This window comes from Carya illinoinensis, chromosome 5 (genome assembly GCF_018687715.1).
Source record: "Carya illinoinensis cultivar Pawnee chromosome 5, C.illinoinensisPawnee_v1, whole genome shotgun sequence".
Taxonomy (NCBI): domain Eukaryota; kingdom Viridiplantae; phylum Streptophyta; class Magnoliopsida; order Fagales; family Juglandaceae; genus Carya; species Carya illinoinensis.
Window position 1 is genome coordinate 15,882,451 of NC_056756.1, and position 23,335 is coordinate 15,905,785.

A 23,335-nucleotide genomic window follows, 5' to 3' on the forward strand; every position below is an offset into this window, starting at 1 on the left:
AAGAGAGAGAGAGAAGAAGAAAAAAAAAAAGGAAGGAAATTAGAAAGAAAGAGTCATGTGCAGTGAATGAACGTGTTTAGTTGCGTATGGACCGTCCGTGATAGAAGCGGGGGGCCCATATGCCGAGCAGAGAGGAGAGGTGAGGCTGGCTTTGGAGCCGTGCATGCAGACATGCTAGGACATTTACCTCGCGTTCGGTTGGCAGGAAAGGGAAGAGGGATGGAATTAAGTACGTTTTTCTGTAGTTTGGTTGGGCTTTGAGGGAGAAGATGACCTAGCCTAAGCGAGAAAGCAAAGAATCTTCAATGAGCCAGAAGAAATAACTATTTTTGTGTAAAAATCCGAGTATTTAAACCTAACAATTTGAGCATAGAGGGATTGCATAGACGTCTAAGATAATTACTGCTAATTTAATAGTCTTAAAGTTGCAGATTTAATCATACAACCATTGTCAATAAATTTGCATATTTAAAGCAATAAATAATACACAGAGCTAGCTTTTCAGTTGGTGAATTGGAAGACTTTTGAATTCAAAAGAGAGATTATTTCACGTGCTCAACAACAACTTATAAATCAATTATATAATGAAGTTAAAGAAAAATAATATTTACATTCTTAAGATAGATTTAGAAATAATAATTGGGTGTTTTACCTTATTAATCTCTTTCAATGACAATTTCATGAAGTAGCCATTTAAATTTGGAAAAAAATGGCTAGATATAGCCGAGTCTAATACACTAGCAACTTGAAATAAAAAAAAAAATAAAAAAAAAGGGAAAAGGGCAAAATTGCGGCAAATGGGTGTGGGGATGGAAGTTTATTAGCCACCAGAAACAGAGGAAAAAAGTCACCATACCCTGCCCATTGGGATTGTAGTAGCAACAGGGAATTTCCTTTCCAGTACTGGACAAAACCACGCGGTTTCGATTGTAGCAGTAAATTTCAATGTTGCAAAAAACGCCTTAATCCCAGCGGTTTGTGGTCCCAGGCTGCAGCAGGTCTCAAAATGTTAGTTACTCTATAGTTGTGTCGTGTGGTAGTCGCTAACTTCAGTACACCCCCAACCCCTCCCTAAAATTTCTATATATTGGCCCCTCCCCCTTCCACATTTTCTACGCTCAACTGCCTCGAATTTCCTCTCACGCCTCTGCCCTTTTTGAAGATTCACTCCCCACGTAAATCATCTCGCCTTCCTCCTCTCACATTTCGCTTCTAGTTTTCACATCTGCTAAACAGAACATACGGAATGTTGCGATTGTAGTAAGTTGTTGAAGATGGGTGGTCCAGTAAGTGCTAAATGTTTTCACTTTTTTTATTTGTTTGCAGGATAATGGCTTTCACTGGGTTTCTATTGGTGGGTTTTCTTGCATTGGTCTCGTCTGTTCATGGGTATGATGGAGGGTGGACCGATGCTCATGCCACCTTCTATGGAGGGGGTGATGCTTCTGGGACAATGGGTATGCTCCATATGCCAAATGGAGGGCATTTTTTATTTTTTTTTTTCACTTTCTTTGTGGGGTTCCTACTTAAAGATGGACCATTTAAGTGATGTTTCTATGTTAACGGGTTTGCGCAGGTGGAGCTTGTGGGTATGGAAACCTGTATAGCCAAGGTTATGGCACAAACACTGCAGCTCTGAGCACAGCTCTGTTCAACAATGGCTTGAGCTGTGGATCTTGCTATGAGATCAAGTGTGTGAATGATCCCAAATGGTGCCTGCCTGGCTCCATTTTGGTTACAGCCACCAACTTCTGCCCACCAAACAATGCCCTTCCAAATAATGCAGGAGGTTGGTGTAACCCTCCCCAGCAGCACTTCGATCTTTCTCAGCCAGTCTTCCAGCACATTGCCCAATACAGAGCCGGAATTGTGCCTGTGGCTTTCCGAAGGTACGCGTAGTGAAACTTTTTATCCGACAACTACTTATCATCTTTATGCATGGCATTTATTTTTATTTTTAATTTTTTTATTATTCTTAAAATTAAGGTTACGTTTGATTATCAAATTTATCTTTTCAACTTTTAATATAAAATATAATAAATAATTTAATTTTATAAATTTTAAAATAATAATAATATTAAAAAATAATATTTTATTTTAACACTTAATTTTTATCTCAATTCATTTCAATTTAAATCACTATCTAAATTGGTCTTAATTGAGTTTTTATATTTATTATCTATACACGACAGATTTAATAAGAGAAAAAAAATTAAAATTTAAAAAATTATGTATGATATGTAGTGTAAAAATGAAATAAACCTTAGTTTTGCAAGAAGTGACAAGTTTCTTCTGGTTAATTGATTTTCAACGTTTAAAGAAGACAGTTCTTCTAACCAGTACCTAGGACTTCTACTTGCAACAATCAAATTCCTTATTTCACGGTCAAGGTTTTTGTCTTTTCTTGATTTGGAGAGGATTAGACCCTTAATATCTTTTCTTGATTTGGAGAGGATTAGACCCTTAATAATGTGAACTCAGATGTTTCGGACATTAAAGGAGCAATCTTTCACTACATTTTAGACATCAAAACATCATTTTATTGACATTTCAACTTAATTATCGACAGGCTTTACCCCATACTTCATAAAACGGTAAAAGCTTTTTTATTTCTAGTTAGAAGTATAATTCCATCTTGCAATTTTTTATGCCTAATATTTCCTTCATTGGTTTTGGAAACTCTCTTTTAAAGTGTTTTCATTCGTATCAGAGGGATTGGTAAAATGCTAAACAACATTTGCTTTGATGTGTGGTGTTTGCAGGGTGCCCTGTAGGAGGAGTGGAGGCATAAGGTTCACCATCAATGGCCACTCCTACTTCAACTTAGTCCTGATCACAAACGTCGGTGGTGCCGGAGACGTCCATTCGGTGGCCATAAAAGGGTCGAGAACTGGGTGGCAGGAAATGTCAAGGAACTGGGGACAGAACTGGCAGAGCAACACTTATCTCAATGGCCAAAGCCTCTCCTTCAAGGTCACCACCAGTGACGGCCGCACTGTTGTCTCCTACAACGTGGCTCCTGCTGGTTGGTCTTTCGGTCAGACCTACAGCGGTGCCCAATTCCGTTAAGTCACATGCATCCCATGTGCCGCTGCCCTGGCTTTGCTCTCCATTTTATCCATACTTTTGCTAGGATTGTGATATCTTACATTTTAATATATATATATATATATATATGGAAAGCACCGAATATATATATATATATATATATATATATATATATATATATAAAGAAGGGGCTATTAGATTTAGTATACTTTTGTTTGTGTATTGGGGAAGGGGTCAGTCTTTTGACTTCTTGGGGTGTGAAATGAGAAGGGCTTATTTTAATATGGCTCTTCAACATTTTAATGGTGGGTTATATATATTGTATTGTTGTAGGGTACCCTATATTATTTGGGACCCTCTCCGTTCTTTCGAGTCTTTTTTTTTTTGGGAACTTCTGTTGTGAAAGCAGAAGTTGGCAGAGGTGGACTCTAATTACCACCCGCTAGTAGTATTTGAATAGGTCTTGCTGTCTTTTTGAAATATTTTAGGGATTATTATATTTTGCCCTTATTTTTAAGGTCATTGTAATCGGCTTGAGCTGAGTTCCGTCCATGGTTACTGTGTTTTGAGCCGTATTGGCCTGTTGGGAGATTATTTAAGTGTATATTTCCAAGTTTCCAGTGGTAATGAGAAACGGTGCTCATTTATAAAAATTCTCTACTTCTCTCAGTTCTTTTATTTATTTTATGCATAAATTATTATTAAGGATTATGCCACTCATCATTCGGCATGAGATCATGTATATTAATTTTTCTTTATTTCTACTAAATTAATAGAATTTTTATTTATTTATTATCTATATACATCATATATTTGTAATGAGAAAAAAAGAAAAAAAAATTAAAAAAATTATAATTATTGGGATAAACAGGTCAGTTTGGTTTTTGAATTAAACAAGAAGTTTTAATTTACTCCTTTTAAATGAAGTATAATTTGGTTGACATTTTAAATAATTTTTAAAATACAAGTTAATAGATTTGCAATATAAAATAATTTTTGTGTATTTCTCACTCACTTCATATGATTAAGTCAAAATAATTATTTTATATTTATTTAATTTTTTTTTTTAAAGAGATTTCTCTCCCTCCCTGCAAATAATTATCATCAATACTTGTGTGACTATTTTTCCTTTAAAAATGGCATATTTAAGCGCCTAAAACGTATGAACACCTTAAACCCTAACCCCAACAAGCGGTGCATATCCAAAGCCATTCCATAAAAGAAAACAAGAAAAAAGATAAAATATTCAAGCCGTACAAAAGAATATTATAATATATATTTTTTTAAAATAAAAATTATTATTAATGAGATTTATTATTATTTTAATTTTTTTTATAAAAAATAAATAAATTTATTTCAATCCCTTTCATATCTATATTTAAATATATATCAATGTATTTAAATTTAAACAGATCTCAATTAAAGTCACAAAATATTATTATTTACGTTTCGACTTAAATAATCAGATCACACCGGCTTTATCATCCCATGGCAGCCGTAAATTTTCATGCTTATCTTTATTCGGCCATTCAAGCCTCTGTTCTTCAATCCTTTGAAAATGTTGCTGACCCAAAAATCGTAGACTGCTCCTTCGTCTGAAAAATCCAAACTCGATATCCACCATATTTGGCTTTTCTTTCTTTTCTGGATGTATTTCGGCTTTCCTTTCATCCGATAGACGGCACTATTTGCATCCCATCCAAATCCATGTCCATCTATAAGCGCCAAACGCCAAAATCCACCATAATTGAGATGATTATACTCTAAATCCAAATCCCACCCATTGAAGTGCTTCAGAAGATGGATTAAGGCTGTTATAGAGAGGTTTCATAAGATGGAGAAGTTTGAATTATATGAGGTTGGTCGATACTTTGAGCATGTCAGGAAACGTAGAAAAAGCCCCATGGTTGTTTGATAAAATGAAAGAAGGAAACTTTCATGCTGCCATGAAATTAAGCCATACACGATCTTTTTAAAGGGATGGAGCCTACCTTACCCAATGGAGAGAGAGCATCTAATCGTTGGATTTCAAACCGTAGAATTGTAGTTTGGATGTGGAATGAAAAGACGACGACAAAGCTCTAGGGTTCAAAAGGGGGATTTTTCGTGGGTCTGGGTCTTTTAAGGTAAGAAAAAAAATTGACATAAATATGTAATGGAGATCACGTAAAATTAATATTACAATTTGTCCAATCGTTAACGATCTCCAGAATCGGAAATTAGAGGCAAGAATGACAGGAAAGGTGTTTTTTGAATCTTTTCTGGGCAGGAATGGAAAACAAATTTATGAAAGGGCAATCCATTATGAAATTGAAGACTAAAATTTTCAGTACATTCATGTGATTTTGGGTTAGTCGTTGCTATACATGAACTTCATCTACAGGTCATGTTCCTAGGAGGAAGCATAGAATGGCATATTCTGGCTGTCATTATTATCCAAGACACCGAAAAGATGCCAGCGAAAAGAAAAAACAACTCAGCTAACCTAATCCTAAATGATTCGTATACAAAATACATAATATCACAAATGCGGTGCATCAGTCTGATGAGGGAGTCAGCATCATTTCTCCTGGCCGGTGACTAATCTGGGGGCAGTCTTTTGCAGTATTAGTGCTATAAATCACTTGCTTGTTGCCTCCTATATTTGCATGGACAAGCCTAACCATTGGCAAAAATCTCAATGGATGAGTGGCTTTTACCAAAGCTTATGATCCAAGTTCAAGAACTCTTATCTGGTGGATAAGTGGTCAGATAGCTCATGTATCTCAGTTCGGTTGCTGCAACAAAACCATATTTATAAGAATCCAGAACTATTTCCAATAGCTCAATACCTGAGGCACAAGTAACCGCCCAACTCAAAAGATTTCCTTTGTTAACATAATCATAATAACAGAAGAAGAAGAAGACAGTAAAAAGAAAAGGACAAAGGTCATTTCTATTCTCTAGTCACAAGTGCTGGTTCTTTTTCTTCATTACATTACAAAAGTATACGATATCTACATAAACCATTGGTCATTACAAAAAAGCGCCAACATAGCTAATTGTTTGGGTTTTAAGAGAGTTTACGCTATGTATTCAATTCTCAATAAATCAGATTTACTGGCTTTAGAAACTGCCCACCATGGGGAAAAAATGGGGAACTGTAGCAACTGCCCCCCCCCCCCCCCCCCCCCCCCCCCCCCCCCAAAAAAAAAAAAGTTCCAAATTTACAAGGATTCTGTTAGCACAAGTCCTACCCAAATAACCCAATACCTTATATCTACAAACCTTGATCTTCAAACTACAGATGTTTGGTATAGGTAAAATTTAGACTGTTCAAAAAAGAAAAAAAAAATTTGGGGGGGGGGGGGGGGGGGGGAGGCGCCCTAGGGGCTGTACCATTATTAAGAAGCCATTTACAAAAATGTTAATTGATGCTTACCTGATTATAAAAATGCTCATCAAACATACTAATAGGACCAGGCCCAGATGTGGAAGCCCAACTATGTTGAGTAGTCTCATAACCTGGTCTAGGAGTTTCAAAGCTTCCATTAACATGATAATCTACAGGAAGTTCTTGAGGGTTCATCTGTGTCGCTGGTTGGAATTTAGTATCGTTCATCGGACTTAAATTGTATGGCAAGTACGGATATTGCGCACCCAGTTGGAGCCTCATAGGGGGAATTCTGGAAAACTCATTCAGCATGCCATTTTCTTGCCCAGAATTATGAATCTCCGAATTTTTACTGGTGCCAAAGTAACCAGAGAAACTCCCAAGGGAGGAAGCCGTAGAGCACTCCACATCCCTAAAACAAAAGACAGTAATCCAATGATTTGACTGCACATGTTAGATCAAGGCATCAATAATAAATTCTTCGGTGTAATTTTTTATTTTTGGGGATAAGTAATTCTTCGATGCAATATCATCATACACTGTTTAAAATTTTACCGATCATATGATAAGACAGATTTATCTCTTGTATATATAATGCTTCTCACAGAGAAATTTTCATCCCGTAATAAGACATGGCTTCCTCATTACTTTCCTGTCTTTTTTGTTGCAATCATAATGCTTACAAAAAAAGTGTAACGATGCCATACACTGATATGGATTGTGGACAGAGTAACATGAAGAATACTTTGTAAAAGAACTCCTCACCTATGGGGAAGCAAGTTTAGGTCCTCAGGTAAAAATAAATTATGGTTGTCATCATTAGGAATCCATGGTAAAGGTTGGAGCTGTTGGTCAGAACCCATTGAGAATGGCATATGCATCTCATGTTGGAACTGCAAGATAAGACTATTTAGATTAAAGATTATGTCAATACCAAGAAAAACACATGGGAAAATATTCTGACACTAGTTAAAGTCATTGTTTACCTGACCATTGCATTCTAATGACATAAGTTGCTGCTTCTGTAGATTTTCCTGCTAAAAAAATGTAGAAGGCATTAATATGCATAGAACTGTTGATAATAAAGAGGAGATGTTATGAGGTGCTCAATTTTGGAGAGTAAGAAGAAAAGGCTATCAAGGTCAGATGCAATTTCCTCTCTAATTGACTTAGCTTTCTCGTTTGGCTCCTTAAAATGAGGTCATGCAAAACCTGTAGGCATTCTAGGTGTTGGCATCGTATAATTTCTCTTATCCTTTTAACAGCACTTTCGAAAATAATAAAATCTCAATTCTGGTACCAGTCATTCATATACCTCCTTTTGAACATTTATTACATTCCGATTAGATAAGAAACAAACAAGACAGAACCATCTCAATCGATTCGTACTCAATAGCCATGAGATGATCATCTTAGGGTGATCCTTTTGTGGACAGAATTCTTTTCATTGACAACCATGCTTGAAAGCATCATAGATGAAGATATATTTTGATGATTTTTTTAAACATATAAGTTGTGTTTTTATAATTTTATTTTTATGTGTTAGCAAATTATTGATATCCAATTGTATATATGGTTATGTTTTATGATTTTTTTAATCTCTTTTTATTTTACATAAACGTGTCAAATGGTAGAAAAGTTGGCCCCCTCAGAAAAATTGTTGGTTCTGCCACTGATTGGTTCTGACTAAAAGTTATGGTCAACTTCAACATGTTGGAGCAAAGTTATACCAATGACCAACCATGGGACTTGAGGAGCATAAAGCATTGAACAAATTAAATACGAACTTCCTCAATGACGCCAACGACAGAAACAAAAAACATACCTTATGTGTTCGTATTTGGTTGAGTGATTCCCTAAGTGAATTTTCCATTTGCCCCAAATGTTCTACGCTGTCGATCTTATCAGGGTTAGTCCAATAGCTGCATAACTCAAAATACATAAAACTAGTTAGAATGGTGACCAATCATTGGATAACATAATTATCAAAGAAAAAAAAACAACTAAACTCCGCAACCAAGTATTTCCAGGCATTCACCTGAGTCTTTTATGTATTTCTGAAATTCGGGACTCCAATGTGCTTGCTTGGTTAGTCAGCTCCTGCCAAAAACATATAAGATATGTCAGCAGCAAGAATCATAAATGATAATAGATAATATAGCGATAATTGGTTTGCATGCATACCTCAACTGTTTGAGTACTGAAACAAGAAGAAAAGAAAAACACAATTAGTTCAATATCATACTTCACAAAAAATAGTAGATCTAATAGGTTCTACTAGGAACAAATTTATGTCAACTGTACATACCTTGTACCGAGAAATTCTTGTACATTTACGTCATGGTCCAGCTTCTTAAAAGTTTTCTTGAGTGCCTAAACTCTCGAAGAGAACAAAAAATTATGTAACGGACAAGGTTGATGACAATGTGTATACAAAATTAATAAAGAAAGAAGGTGGAACACGGGTCCTAAGCACTTACTTCAAGGCTTTCCAACTTCCTGTTCCAGTTCAAATGTGAAAAGAATTCAATCACATTGTCATGTTTATTTAACTCACGTAAATGACATAAAGTAGTGTGATCTTTCTAGTGGGAAAACTTTAAGTACCTCTTTGCCCTTTCCTGTGGAGTTAGTTGTGCGAATTTTGCAATAACCTCTTCAATGCTACTAAATTCACCAAAAAATAATAAATAATCACATAGTGACAGTAATAAAAACTTAATTTGATGCTAGTGATGATAACATTAATGCTCATAGCAGGTTCTTTTTTTATCGCTATGATGTAGAACTATAATCCTCTTTCATTAACTTCCCTTCATTAAAAAAGTTGAAAATTAAAAACTAATTATATTATCAATAATATTTTCTAAATGATTTATAATAAGAAATATATGCTTGACACATTCATAATGATGCCTAATCTTTTTGGTGCTTTATGTCCGCTTGATTGGTGCACTGGCCTCTATTTGATTGATCAATCATGTATTAGTCCATCAAATATACTTTATGAGCAATAATGTAACACCCAAACTTTCACAACTTATGTAAGAGAAATATGCAAGAAAGGTATCATCCGATAATCCCAAACAAGGAGTTGCTCCTTGCATGAAAAGCAGTAGCCAAAAAAATAAAAGAAAAGAAAGCAACAATCCTTCAATAGTAATAAATTTCTTAAGACCCCAAATAAGCTTAGAAAAGAAAGCAACAATCCTTCAATAGTATTGAATTTCTTTTTAAAAAAAAAAAAGAGTTGTAGTCCATGGGGATAATAAGAGACAAATTCAACATATAAATTATCTCATAATTGTTAAGGTCTCCATAAAATCCAAAAAAGAAAAAGGCGAAGTTGGTATAAAACTAGCTGATTCTGAGAGTCAAAGGATGATCGCTCATCTGATTGCTCTAAATCACAAAGAGGCTAATCTCATCAGCGACAAAAAAACAGAAGAGGTATTGGATGCCCCAAAACAAACCTCATGGATAAACCTTTGAAAAATAAAACACACATGCAAGCTCAGAACAATTGACAAAACGAAAAAGGCAGACTTAAAGTACACAGGGATTATAATAAGAAATCCAATGAATGTATTATCTCACAAATCTTAAGATCTCCACAAAATTCAAGACAGTAGAAGACGAAGTTGGTATAAAAAGCTTGACTTATTTCTCAGAGTTGAAGGACAATCTCTCATCTGATGATATTGACTCACATAGCAGCAAACGAAAGAAGAGGTATTGAGTACCCAAAAACAACACCCACCATAAGTCTTTGAGAAAAATAAAAATACACAATCGACACAAAAAGCATGAAAGGACCTCGATGATGATCCTACTTCTGTCTTAGCCTTTCCTCAATAATGTTCCCAGCTTGCAAAGCTACATGACACAGTGAAAAGGGATCACTGGTCACTTTTATATTTTGTGTTCTTCTGTTAATAATTGCCCTGCCCACATACCTATGTTGATCCCAAATGTCATGTCTCATTTTCCGAACCATAGTTTACTGAATGCGTAAGATCTAGTTTCTTCAAAATTTCAAGCTTGTAGAGCACTATTATAAAGATTTCATAATGAACTTGCGTTTAAACCTCTTTCACGTATATCTCAGATGGTCAGGCACTACTTTTGTTAAATACTTCCCTTTCTTTATCTAGTACAAATTTTGCTCAACTAGAGGAATGTATCAATGATGCCTCGTATTTTTTAATTTCGTAAGCGATCCTCCATAATTAATTGCAAGCGCTTTAAGAAACGTTGACTTACATTAATGGATTTGGATAGTTCACAATGATTGAATGGGAAAAAATTACAGCAAGAACAAATTTGGTTGTAAAATGAAGCAACTGAGAAACCAACCAAGTTTGATGCATTATCTCCCTTCCTGAGTATAGGTCATCAATGTCCTTAAAATAATAAACCATTGCAGTCGTAGTATGTAAATAATTAGGAGTACAAAAGTGAATACCTGCGCATTCCCCAACATAATGAGGGCTTGCCTGTCGGTGAGAACATGAGAAGAACGATGTCTATGTCACACAGTACGGATAACTCATTCGCCTTCTTCATTATGCCATTCTTCCTTTTGGCATAGGTTGCTTGGCGACCATTTGTGTTCTCCAACCTCTTTATCTTTAGCTTTACCCTTCCCATCCTGTACAATTTAACCCCAAAACTTATTCCAGAATACCTAAAATTATCATGTAGCCCCTGGTACATTCTCAAGCTCCTATTTCATGAAGCATTATTATACTTAATACTGGCGTAATTCGATCATGCAATTCAAAATGACAGAACAATTCCGATATGCAGCAACTACGTGTTACCGCAAGTTTGCAAAAAAGACAGACTGAAGAGCTTGAAAATCCAAAAATTCAAATACCAATGAACCAAACCCACTCTTACGCGCTCTAGGGAATTGAAATAAGTGAAATTTGAACGACCCAAGATGAAACAACCAGAATTGACCAAACCCTTTTAAGCGTAATAGATAGAATCACGACGAAACAAATTTGGAAAAAAAAATACCAACTTTAACATTCATACAACATAGAAACTTTGAAGGTAAACAATGTAACATGGTCGGTAAAAGACAACAGAGTACGAGATCAAAAATTTTACCCAGACGAGGAAACTCAAGCAACGGTGATATCCAAACGTCTGAAATGTGGTGGGTGAGCCAGAATACTCACACAAGAGGAGATTCAATTGCGCACACACAGAGAGAGAGAGAGAGAGAGGCACGAGCATACGTATCGGTTATATTACACGACCGGGTGACCGGAAAAATCGGTCGTGGAGGGAAGCGGGAGAATCGGAAGCGTCAGAAATCCCCAAACCCAAACCGACCAACAAACTCAATTAATTTGTGCCCTTCGCGCCATGAAGCCCCATTTTACGGGTGAAAAACACTTCGGACATGTAACTGAAATTCGGTTTGTTTGGGCGGTGCCTTCCCCGTTTACTAGGATTATTAAATGAATAAAACCAAGGTTGTGATTGCCTTTCCAGGAAGGAAATGTAATTACTAGTATTTTTTCTCGGCATGTAATTACTAGTATTTTTTCTCGGCATGTAATTACTAGTATTTACCAATAAATATCATCATACTATAATATTAAATTATTATCAAAATCAAAATCTAGCAATGAAATAAAACAATTGACGCATAGATTTTATTTATGAATAAATACCTAGATTTTATTTATGAATAAATACCTACTTGAAAGAACTTTTCTTCAAAAGTGACCATCTATGAACTTATTATAAAGTGTATATATATAATATCATATAAAAATAAATTTATAAATTGACATAATTTTATATAATACGTTAAACTTGTTTTATAATAAAAATATATTTATAAGCTAAATTCATGTAACTTATAAAATCTAAAGAGGCTAGCGAGGTAAATTTCAATTATCAACTATTTAGGACGAACGGGATAGGTCCAGTCATGAATTAATTTCTAACATGTCGTCATGAAAAAAATTAGCAGGATAATTGAATGGGACCAATTCATTTATGAGCCTATTAAGCCCATGAGCCCAGAGGCTTACAATAGCCCATGTGCGGGCTGTCAACTAGATAATAATCAGGTAATCAATGGATAACAACGCTGTTATGTTAGGAAGAGATCACTCCAATTAAGAAGAAAAATCGTGGAGATATATCTTTGAAGAATAGTTATCTGCTCTTCCCTACGTCTTTATAGATAACCTATAGAAGGTGACAAATACTAACTAGATTCTACTTCATCTTCTACTTACACTTATTTTCATATTATTCTGACACTAGCATCGAAATGTCTTTAGGGTAACCAATGCCGCCCCTTTATTCATTACTGGTTATCTTTATAGTTGGTGGTATGAAATACATCCTCAATAATTCCACAATTAATTTGTGAGGTTTCCTTCTTAAAATCTTAAAGCATCTCTCTCAAAAAGCGAAATGCATTAGTGGTAAGCTAGGCATGGTCAAAATTTAGTCAAAATTTAGTCAAAATTTAACTAACTTGCTTAAAATGCATTCACATCAAACTCAACATATTTACAGTAATTTTAACTTGAGCGGTGATATTCTGCTGCTTAAGTATCACCGCTCCATTTGACCGCTAGCACGCTTTGGCATTTTTATTTTTTTATACTTTTTCTTTTCACATTTTTTCAATATATTTAAATATTTCTAAAAAATAAAAAATATATATACCAATATATTAAAAATCACTTCCTTAATCATATAGTAAAAGAAAATGATTAGCGGTCAAATGGAGCGGCAAAATAATGTTTTCCTTTGAACTTTCATATTTTTTACCATCTAAATATAGCCAATTCAAATTTCCGGCCAAATCATTTTTTTTTACCGTAAAATATTCTTCCAGCTGAAAGGCCACATTCCTGCTTAAGAATAGGAAGTTGTCGGATAATTCTTTAGTTAATGGAATATAATGACCAGTAAAATGGCCCAAGGAACCCAATCATACCAAAGATTTTGTTTATCTTTTTTTATAGAATAATTGTGTACCAAAGGACGTCAAATAAAAAATATACCTCGCCTGACTTGACATATATATATATACTTTTGAAATTCTTTTATATTTTATTCTGTAATCTTTTTTTATAGTTTGCAACGACAAAATATAGGAATCTTTGTAAATCTTTTTTATTTATTATGTTCCAATTACCATTCGAATTAAAATAAATAAAAATATCAAAATTAATATTTTAATAAAACTGTTATAGATTTAGTTTATTATTTAGTGTTGTTGAAAGTGGTTAATTAAATTAAAAATAAATAAATTTTCTAGTTAAAATTTGGCCAAAAAATACTCTTAAGTAATTGTAAAAGGTTTTTCACGATACAATATAAGAGAATCAGCTGCTAGTAACCAAGAACGCATAGCAGGTTCAATAACTAAGCATAAATGACCACAAGTTCAGCTGCTAGTAACTAAAAATAAGAAGAAACCCCAAATAGAAACTAAGAGAATAAGTTTTTAAACTCGACTACCAAACAAAATAGGCAATAAATTGAAGACCTCAAAATGAAACGAGAAGCAAAATTCAGTCATCTATACATAATTCCAAAACTTGAAACCTGAAAGAGCACCAAATCAGATTGAGCAAGCTAACAAGCCACAGGCACGCATAGTGTGCAATTATAACATAAGTGGTCAGAAAGACTTCGGACCCGGTGAGCAAATCGGCAATGGATGTGTGAGGCTTCCTCACCAGCGAGTAGATTGGCAGTGGTGGAGATGTGAGACTTCCTCATTGGTGAGCAGATTGGCAGTAGTGGACATGTGAGGCTTCCTTTCAAGGAGAAGAGGAGGCTTTAGTGGAAGAGGGAGGGAGGAAGAGTTTTTCACGAAGGACATTCTTTCAAAGTTATCAGGTGTAGACAAGTACATAGGATTTGAAACAGAAGAACTGTGGGGCAAAATTCCAACGAATAATTGTTATTTGAGGAACAGCAGATCGGTAGGCTATAAGATTTTCTCAAAGTAAAATCAATTATACAAGGTAAAAGATTTACGCGATTAGACAACGTACTTACATCTATAGAACTACAAAGGGTTTTATTTCATATGATAAATAAATATAATACGGTGGCCGTACAAGAGAAAATAATATCTATTATATTATAATAACTGGGTATCTAATCATAAATAGTAACTTTTATTATTTTTTCATTAACTTTTCTTATTTTTCTATTAAGCCCTATTTTACCAAAAAGTATTTAAGACCATTGATCATTTGACGTGTAGCTCTATTGTAAAATTTAAAGAAATATCATATTTTACCAAAATACCCTTAATAGCCCCGCAGCTAGTGGCAGAGCCACGTTGGGACTAGGGGGCCATCCCCCCCCCCAAGAAATTTGAAAAATATATATATGTTAATTTTTTTAATTTAATAAAATAATATTAATTTATCATGTGTTGACCCCCCTCTAAATATTATTTTGGTCTCTCCATAAAATTTAATGTGATATAAAAATGAAATAAATAAAACACATCTCATATAAAATAAAATACATATTTTTATTATAAATAAAATTTTTTTAAAAAAAAAAATCTAACTATAATTGGTAGTATTTCTAGCATCTTTCCATTTTCTAAAGTATTTCAATCTCCAAGTTATGGCTTACAGCAATCTGCCAGACTGCCTTTTACAAATTACATTTCCTTCTCACAAGGCACAATACCATACTTTCACATCTCATCCTTCACATTTTGTTTTCTCCATTTTCCAACATCAAAATACATCTCATCATTCATATTTTATTTTCTCTATTTTTCAACATCAAAACGAAGAAGAAAGGAAGCAGGAGATTTTACCTACTCTGCTGCTTGACTGTGAGGCACAACACGGTGACTACCGACGGACTATTTCCAATTTCCAGTGAGAAAAGTACCAAAAATTTTCTCACCTCCTCGCATCGATGCATGATCACATCTCTCTCAAACTCTCTCTCTCGCAAGTTCGCAACCTCTCTGAGTCTTTATCGCTCTCACATACTCACTCTATCGTATTTCCATGCTAAAAGGTTTGGCCTTTTTATTTTTTGAAACTTCCAGTGAGATCATGAGATAGTTAAATAGTCAAAGATGGAACTTGGTCCCATTTGTCTCAACATGCTCTTTTCTAATATATTTTTTTCCTTTTCTGATCCTCGGCACTAGTTACTCAAGTCTCACAAAGTAATAAATTTCATAATATTATTTATTTAATATATTAATACTTTTAGTAGATTAATACTTTTATTTATTTAGTATATTAATAATTTTTTTCTATGTAGTAAACTAACATTTTAATTTTTAATAGATTAGCAGACGTATTTGATGGCCCCTGCCAGTTGTCATCACACGGTCCCATGGAGCACCATTTCCTTACACCTTACTCATTTATCTGTACGCAGGTATATTTTTTTTTTTATAAAAATTTTATATTGGTATTCATCATATTATATATATATATATATATATATATATATATATATTACATATATTAATTGTGTATGGTTGTATGTACTAATTTAAGTTATTTTTTTTTTTTATAGCATTATGTGTATTAATAAATTGTTTGATTTTCAATTTAAGATTGTTTGATTTTAATTTGAGACCTTATTATCATAATATTTATAAAGTTTATCTAAGTTTCTAACTTTATTTTATATGTTTTAATTTGATTTTAAATTTAGGTTCATGAATAATGTATAAATTAAAAACTATCGATTCATTCTTCAAAAGAAAAGATGTTGATCTTCCAGAAAATTCTTCTAAATTTCCAAGGATTGAACCTAAGGAAAATCTTGATCTTAACCCTCCAATTTTTTAATATGAAAGAATTCATTTTACATCATCAACACTTAATTCTAAAAAGATTGATATATCTTCTTTACAACAAGATCCGGGATTACGTCCTCCTATATGGGATTATTCAGTCAATCAATGTAATGAAATAATAGAAACTTATTTAAAAATTGGTTCATATCAAATACATTTATCAAAATATCCATTTTTTGGATCTGAAAAGCATCCTTGTCACTTTTCAAACTTCATGGTTTGTTTAATTTGGATCTTCGTTAGAGTATTGTTCATCAAAGGATGTTGCATATTGTTTACCTTGTTATCTTTTTACAATAAAAGCATCTCAACGTTCTAGATGTGATGTATTTACTGTCATGAGATTTAGAAAATTAGAAGAATATTAATAATGGAAAACATTGTGCCTTTTTGAATCATATTGGGGAGGATCTTTATTCTTGTCATAATAATGCTGTGAAATCTTTTAAGGATTTATTAAAAAAAATCACAACATATTGATAAAGTAATGAATGCACAAAGTTCTGAACAAATTCTGAACAATCGACTCCTAGTAAAAACATCTATTGATGTTGTTCGATGGCTTGCATTTTAAGGATGTGCCTTTAGAGGTCATGATGAGACTCTTGATTCAAAAAATCGAGATAATTTCTTAGAAATGCTTAAACTCTTGGCTTTCTATAATGATAAGGTTAGAAAACTTGTCTTGAAAAATACTCCTAAATCTTCAAAGTACACTTCATCCCAAATTCAAAAAGAGATTTTAGAAGTTCTTGCAAAAAAAGTAAGAAATAAAATTCGTGAAAATGTTGAGGATTCTCGATTTTGCATTATTGTTGATAAGGCATGAGATGAGTTTAAGATAGAGCAAATGGTTATAATCTTAAGATTTGTTGATGTTGATAATTTATACAAGAACAATTTTTTGATCTTGTACATGTTAAAGATACATGAGCATTGACTCTAAAGAATGAAATATCTGCAATTCTTTCTTGTCTTTGTTTTGATATTCAAAATATTCGTGAGCAAGGATATGATGGTGTTAGTAATATGCGTGGTGAATGAAACGGATTGTAAGCATTATTTTTTAAAAATTGCCCATATGCATACTATGTTTATTGTTTTGCTCACCGATTATAGTTAGCATTAGTTGCTGCATCTAGAGATGTGGTTTCTGTTCATGAGTTTTTCTCAAATTTAAACTTTATTATCAATGTGGTGGGCGTTTCATGTAAACGTCATGATGAATTACAAGCTGGTCAGGCAACATATATTGCACATATGATAGCTATTGATGAACTTGAAAGTGGAAAACGAGCTAACCAAATTGACACTATTAAATGAGGCGGTGATTCTCGTTGAAGTTTTCATTTTTATTCTATTTGCAATCTACTGTGAATGTTTGAAACTACTTGCTCGGTACTTGAAACCCTAATAAAAGAAGGATTCACTTACTCTCAATGGAAGGATGCAAATGCTGCTTATAAAATGATTACCTCATTCCAATTCATATTTATTTTACATTTAATGAAGGAAATCATGGTTATTGCTGATGTTTTTTGTTAAGTTTTGCAGCAAAAATCTTAAGATATTTTGAATGCCATAAATATGGTTTTTACTATAAAATGACTCATTCAAAAGTTGAGAAATGAAGGTTGGGAAAGTCTGCTTGAGAATGTTGTCTCTTTTTTCAAGAAATTTGATATTGACATCGCAGAATTGAACTCTCGTTATATACAAAGTCGTGGTCGTCATCAACAAGATCACATTACGATAGAATATTATTACCATTTTGAAATATTTAATGTTGTTATAGATTTTCAAATGCAAGAGCTTGACAATAGGTTTGGTGAAGGAACAACAAAACTTTTAACCCTTAGCTCAGCTTTGGATCCAAATGATAGGTATAAATCCTTTAATATTGATGATATATGTTGTCTTACAGAAGAGTATTATCCTCTTGATTTTTTTTAGAATGAGAAAATCAAGTTAAGGTTTCAATTGAAGCATTTTGAAGTTGATGTGCTTAACAATCCAAAATTTCAAGATTTGATATCCATTATAGATTTATGTTGAAGATTGGTAGAGACAGAGAAATAAAAAATATACTATCTTATTGATAGATTGATTCATCTAATTTTGACTCTTCCAGTGTCTACAGCAACCAGTGAACAAGCATTTTCAGCTATGAAAATTGTTAAAACAAGGTTTCACAACAAGATTGAAGATGAATTCTTAACAACTAATTTAGTTGTCTATATTGAAAGAGAAATAGTTAAGAACTTTGATTTAGATTCAATACTTGATATTTTGTTTGTTTAAAAGAACACAAGTTACAATTTTATACATTATGTATTTTTTTGCTTAATATATTTATATGAATGTTTTTATATTATTTCAATAATATATTGTTATTGACATATCAAATATTTTTTTTAATACATAAGTTGTATTAAACGTATTTTATTTTTATTATAAATTTTCATATCAGATTATTATATATCATAAAAAAAAAGTTATATAAAAGTAGAACAAAAAATAGGTTATGTATATTGTTCTAATTTTGTTTAGCCCCCTAGAGTAAATTCCTAGCTACGCCACTGCCCGTAGCGCACATGCATTGATGTCTCTTTTTCATGTCATTTTTGTTCTTACAGTATACTCATTTTTCTTTCCTTTTCATTCAATTTTTTTTTAAATAAAAAAATTAAAATGACTTTACTCTTTAGAACAGAAACGTTTTACAATATTCTCATTGTAAAATTTAACTTCAAGTAAATTTAACTAATAAAATACTTAAAATACTCAATATATAATATTAATTATTAATTTAATTAGAATATACTTATTATTAATATTAATATTTAATATTATTAATTTGATTAAAATATAATTATTATTAATATTTTAACTAGTAGAACTATAAAATATGATAAAAATAAAAATTAAAGAAACTATTAAATTAATAATATTTTATCAGTATATAAAAAGTAAATAGATAATCCAAGTAGCACCCAAGCTCTTTTTCTCTTCGAAAACATCCAGCACAAAAGCTCAACCCTCCATCTCTCTCGTCTGTCTCTCCCAATCACATCGAAGAACTCGTCTCTTCTCTCTCATCAAGTATCCATCGCAAACTCGACCTCTCTCTTGTCTGTCTGTCCCATCGCAAATCCACCGCACCCAATCTCTTTTTCTCTTGCTTGTCTCTCTCTCTCATTGACGCCAGCCAACCCAAGAATGAGCATCAAAGCTACTCTCTCTCTCTCTCTCTCTCACACATAAAAAACGTATGTTTCAAAAGCTCAACCATGGAGGACAATGGTGGTGGTTGATTGCATCATGCTGGTGGCTGCATCGACTTGGTGGATGGATGCGTCAAGTTGGTGGCTGTGTCTAACTCGTGGTGGCTGCATCGGGTTGGTGGTAGCATTTGGTGGCGGCTGCGAGCTGGCTGGTGGCAACAACGTGTGGTTGGGTGAGGTGAAATGCTGAGGGAAAAAATGTTTAGGGATTTTTGAAAAAAATTCTGATGGGGTGGTCCTCATGTAAGGTTTTACTATATTAGTGATGTGGCAGTTTCTTATTTGAGGCTAGTTTCACCACAAAAATAGAAGGTACCACTCCAAAGGGGTTCTGTACTAAAAACTGCAACTAAATCCTCATTGAAGTGGGTCATGAAACTGGGCCACCACAAACATAATGAGTTTCATCACTGAATATCCTATGTATGATCTAGTTTATCCATTTAAGTTGTCAAGAAAAATTATGAATTCGGCATTTAAAGATCAAGAAATTACTTGCAAAAACAAAAACCTGCTACAGGCATTTCTTTCTTTTTTCTCTTATTTTATTTTTGCTTTATCTTTGTTTGGGGGCAAGAACATCATTCAAATTCTGTAAAGTTGATTATGAATGTGAATTGAACCCTATCATACTATCTGATTGCAATAAGTGTGCCTGATTTATGGGAATATATGTTTTTTTTAACATTGTTTGTTTGAATAGTTTCTTAGTTTTTTTTTTCTTTTTAAGCTGCCCTACTTTGAACAATATTTGGCAATCCATAGAATTTTCCATACTCATGAAAGTTGTAGAACGATGATGACGATACTATAAACATGGATGGTAATATGTGACATGACCCGTTAATTCAAAAATAATACGACACGATAATAATAGGCTTGAGTTTAGTGCTAACAAGTTCGCGTCAAAATGAGTTGACCCGTTAATACACAATTACTTACACAGGTTGATAAAGGGTTGAAACCCATTATGATCTGTTAAGAAAGTTAAAATTATAATTATACCATTATATCTAAAAGTAAAATTGTTGAAATTTTAATTTTGATATTTTTATTATTTGGATTGTAATTTTGAATTTGTAGTTAGTTTTATATTTTTTTTTATAGATATTTTGATTTTAACAGTTATATAAAACTATGCTAAAACTAATCAGGTTAAACGAGTTAATTTCATGTATGTTCAACCGCTTTACATAAACAGATTAAGTCGGATCAACCCATTATGTTAATGGGTTGAGCTTATAGGCTCAGATGGGTTGTTTGTTAATGTGGATGGTAAGATATTCTCATGTATTCTCAGAATACTCAACTATTATTCATTATTTTATTATTACTTTTCACTTATTTTTTTATTACTATTCATTAATTTTTATTACTATTCAATATTTTATTATTATTTTTTCATTACTTTTTTTAGTACTATTTACAGAGTATTTAAGATCACCTGACTATCTAAACGTAACTTAGCGAACCACTATGTTACTTTCTTTTTTCCTCCATCAGTTGAGGCTGATATCAGTTTAGTTTGTGGATAGAAAGTTGGCTAATGCAATTTAGAACGTTGTTTTCCAATTGCCATGAATGTTTTGGCTATTTGATGGGCAAGTTATCCTAGGCCACAATTCTAAATGTTGTTCAAAAACTACTTTTGAGATGTCGATTTAACATAAATGTTTGCTACTAACATGACAGGCAGACACTCCAGGGCCTCGATGTGGCTTGAGATTGCTAGCTAGTCACTCAATTTCTGTCACAGACAGTTGCTCTGCGTGTATTTGATGTGCCTTTTGTTGGGTTCTATATATGCAGCACAGACAATGAACAAAACATGAGAGCTCTGTGCGAAGCAAACTTGTTCTTCTCTCTCTCTCTCTCTCTCTCTCTCTCTCAAGAGAAAATCCTAACTTCCAGTCATTTGTGTTGCAGCAGCTAGGGCTGAGAATTTGAAAATTCCTGCACTCTCACATGGCGGTCTTCCAACCTCCCCAAGGTAGTTGTATGTATATATGGGACTCGGCCTGGCATAATGGGCCAATGCCTAATCATCTTCGTTTTTTTTTTTTTTTTTTTTTTTTTTTTTTTTTTAATTTTTAAAGAAATCATTTAATGAATTAAACTTTTTTGCTCTTTCTTTTAATGACCATTGTGTTTCTACCATAGAGACATGATGCCCCTAAAAATGCATTGAGAATTGACTAATGATACGCACATAAAATATTTTTATAATATATTTTACAACAATATTGTAATAAGATGGGAGTATTTTTATAAAATAAATATTATTTATTTTATAAAAATACTCCTCATTTAATATATTATTGTGAAATATATTAACAATAATATATTATGAAAAAGGTTTTTTTGTAAAATCATTTTCCTTGAGAATTACTGTCTGCTGCATTGGGAGGAGATGTGGCCCTTATACTTAAAAGGTGTTCAAATGTGCTGTGTACACTTTACATCATTTAATACCATACGCGAAGGGCTTTCAAGGAGTCTGGTCACTATAAAAGCATTAGATGCAGCGTCACTTTCTTCGAACCGGATTTTATCCAGTATGGGAGGAAAATTAAATAGAATCTCAGTTACCTCATAAGGTACGCAGAAGGATTTAATTGAACAGGCACTCTCTTGAACACCATTATGACTGATTCCTCGCAGTAGTGAAACTAGGAACTTTTACCTTGGGGGAGCCAACTTTTACTATATAATTATTAAAAATAAAAATAAAATATTAAAAAATTATAAAAATATAACTATTTATAAAATTAAATCTCATTAATTTGCTATATATATATATATAGAAATAAAATTTTAAAAACCACATCAACATAATATATGTTTCAAATTTCTAACAATAATGTTTTATAAAATAATATTAATTTATTATTATTTTTTTAATGAAATATTTAAAATTTATTTTCTTCATAGAAACTATTCAGTAATTTTTTATAATGTTATCTTTTATTCTAATATGTAAGTTAGTTAACAAGTTTTGTGCAAAAATCTAGATATTTTTATGTCATATTAAGCATATAATATTATAAATGAGACATCAAATAATTTTTTTTTTTACTCAATGAAGTCTAGAGGCGGATAAAACCTCTCAACTATTTTTCATGTAAATCATCAACCATAAATAATTTTTTTTATATTTTTACTTGAGATTCCATATTAAAAAGTCTAATATTATATAACAAAAAAAATTTGATATCCATATTAATAAGTTATTATTTTTTTATAATTAAGTTTTAATTTAATTTGGGTGAGGCCATATCCTTAAGAATAAATGATATATAGAAATTATATAAAAATTTGGAGAAAAAGAGTTGGAGAAAAACATTTATATCTATATTGAATTTTAGAAGACATACTAGGATTGTAAATTTTGGGGGGGGTGGGCACTAGTCATAAGGTAGGTCCCGTCGTCGGTTCCTCGCATGTCAAAACGATACAATGGATGGTGATGTTTTACCATCTTAAGTTATCACTCATTTTGCAAAGTGATTACAAGTTAGTGAAGTTTTAGTTTGACCTCAAACATGCATCTTTCATCTTGCTGGATTTCTTGACAAAAGATTACACCATGATTTACGTCTCAAATTTTCACTAAATTCCAAGTGTTAAGTTTACACAAACTTTCCTCAACTAGAGTATACAGACACTGTATATATCTGGGCTTGAAAAGAGGGCCGTAGGAGGAGTAGTCTAGACTAGAGTGGACTTTACTTGCGTGAAATAAGTTGGTCTATTATTGTCTGTCTCCTCTTTTGAGTAATAAGTTTT

The 23,335-nt window shown here is 32.8% G+C and overlaps 2 protein-coding genes across 6 annotated transcripts; one reads left to right on the forward strand and one right to left on the reverse strand.

Annotated features, from left to right (window-relative positions):
• The first annotated feature begins 1,019 nt into the window (after positions 1 to 1,019).
• LOC122311493 (expansin-A1) lies at positions 1,020 to 3,717 on the forward strand. Its single transcript, XM_043126069.1, has 4 exons — positions 1,020 to 1,175; positions 1,327 to 1,457; positions 1,577 to 1,889; positions 2,763 to 3,717. Exons 2-4 carry the CDS (start codon positions 1,331 to 1,333, stop codon positions 3,067 to 3,069), a joined length of 747 nt encoding a protein of 248 aa, XP_042982003.1. The 5' UTR covers positions 1,020 to 1,175; positions 1,327 to 1,330; the 3' UTR covers positions 3,070 to 3,717.
• A 1,614-nt stretch (positions 3,718 to 5,331) lies between these two features.
• LOC122308796 (agamous-like MADS-box protein AGL30) lies at positions 5,332 to 11,887 on the reverse strand. Of its 5 annotated transcripts, none has more exons than XM_043122015.1 (12): positions 11,540 to 11,887; positions 10,887 to 11,072; positions 9,029 to 9,085; positions 8,902 to 8,920; positions 8,730 to 8,794; positions 8,606 to 8,621; positions 8,460 to 8,521; positions 8,247 to 8,343; positions 7,408 to 7,458; positions 7,187 to 7,314; positions 6,470 to 6,833; positions 5,332 to 5,879 (listed from the first exon to the last, which is right to left on the reverse strand). In XM_043122015.1, the coding sequence occupies exons 2-12, from the start codon at positions 11,069 to 11,071 to the stop codon at positions 5,859 to 5,861; spliced, it is 1,065 nt and encodes a 354-aa protein (XP_042977949.1). In that variant the 5' UTR covers position 11,072; positions 11,540 to 11,887; the 3' UTR covers positions 5,332 to 5,858. The 5 variants fall into 5 exon arrangements, with proteins under 5 accessions (XP_042977949.1, XP_042977947.1, XP_042977950.1 ...); XM_043122013.1 differs by having other exon boundaries at positions 9,029 to 9,088; positions 11,540 to 11,886; XM_043122016.1 differs by having other exon boundaries at positions 7,408 to 7,455; positions 11,540 to 11,885.
• Positions 11,888 to 23,335: the final 11,448 nt, after the last annotated feature.

What these genes read in the sequence shown, in the direction of transcription:
- LOC122308796 (XM_043122013.1), bottom strand. Translation starts at nt 11,071, where the DNA reads ATGGGAAGGGTAAAGCTAAAGATAAAGAGGTTGGAGAACACAAATGGT. An exon ending in ACCAAATACGAACACATAAG is followed by an intron (nt 7,459 to 8,246) that starts GTATGTTTTTTG and finishes ACATTTTTTTAG; the next exon opens with CAGGAAAATCTACAGAAGCA. An exon ending in CATTAGAATGCAATGGTCAG is followed by an intron (nt 7,315 to 7,407) that starts GTAAACAATGAC and finishes CTTATCTTGCAG; the next exon opens with TTCCAACATGAGATGCATAT.
- LOC122311493 (XM_043126069.1), top strand. Translation starts at nt 1,331, where the DNA reads ATGGCTTTCACTGGGTTTCTATTGGTGGGTTTTCTTGCATTGGTCTCG. An exon ending in TGATGCTTCTGGGACAATGG is followed by an intron (nt 1,458 to 1,576) that starts GTATGCTCCATA and finishes GGGTTTGCGCAG; the next exon opens with GTGGAGCTTGTGGGTATGGA. An exon ending in GTGCCTGTGGCTTTCCGAAG is followed by an intron (nt 1,890 to 2,762) that starts GTACGCGTAGTG and finishes TGGTGTTTGCAG; the next exon opens with GGTGCCCTGTAGGAGGAGTG.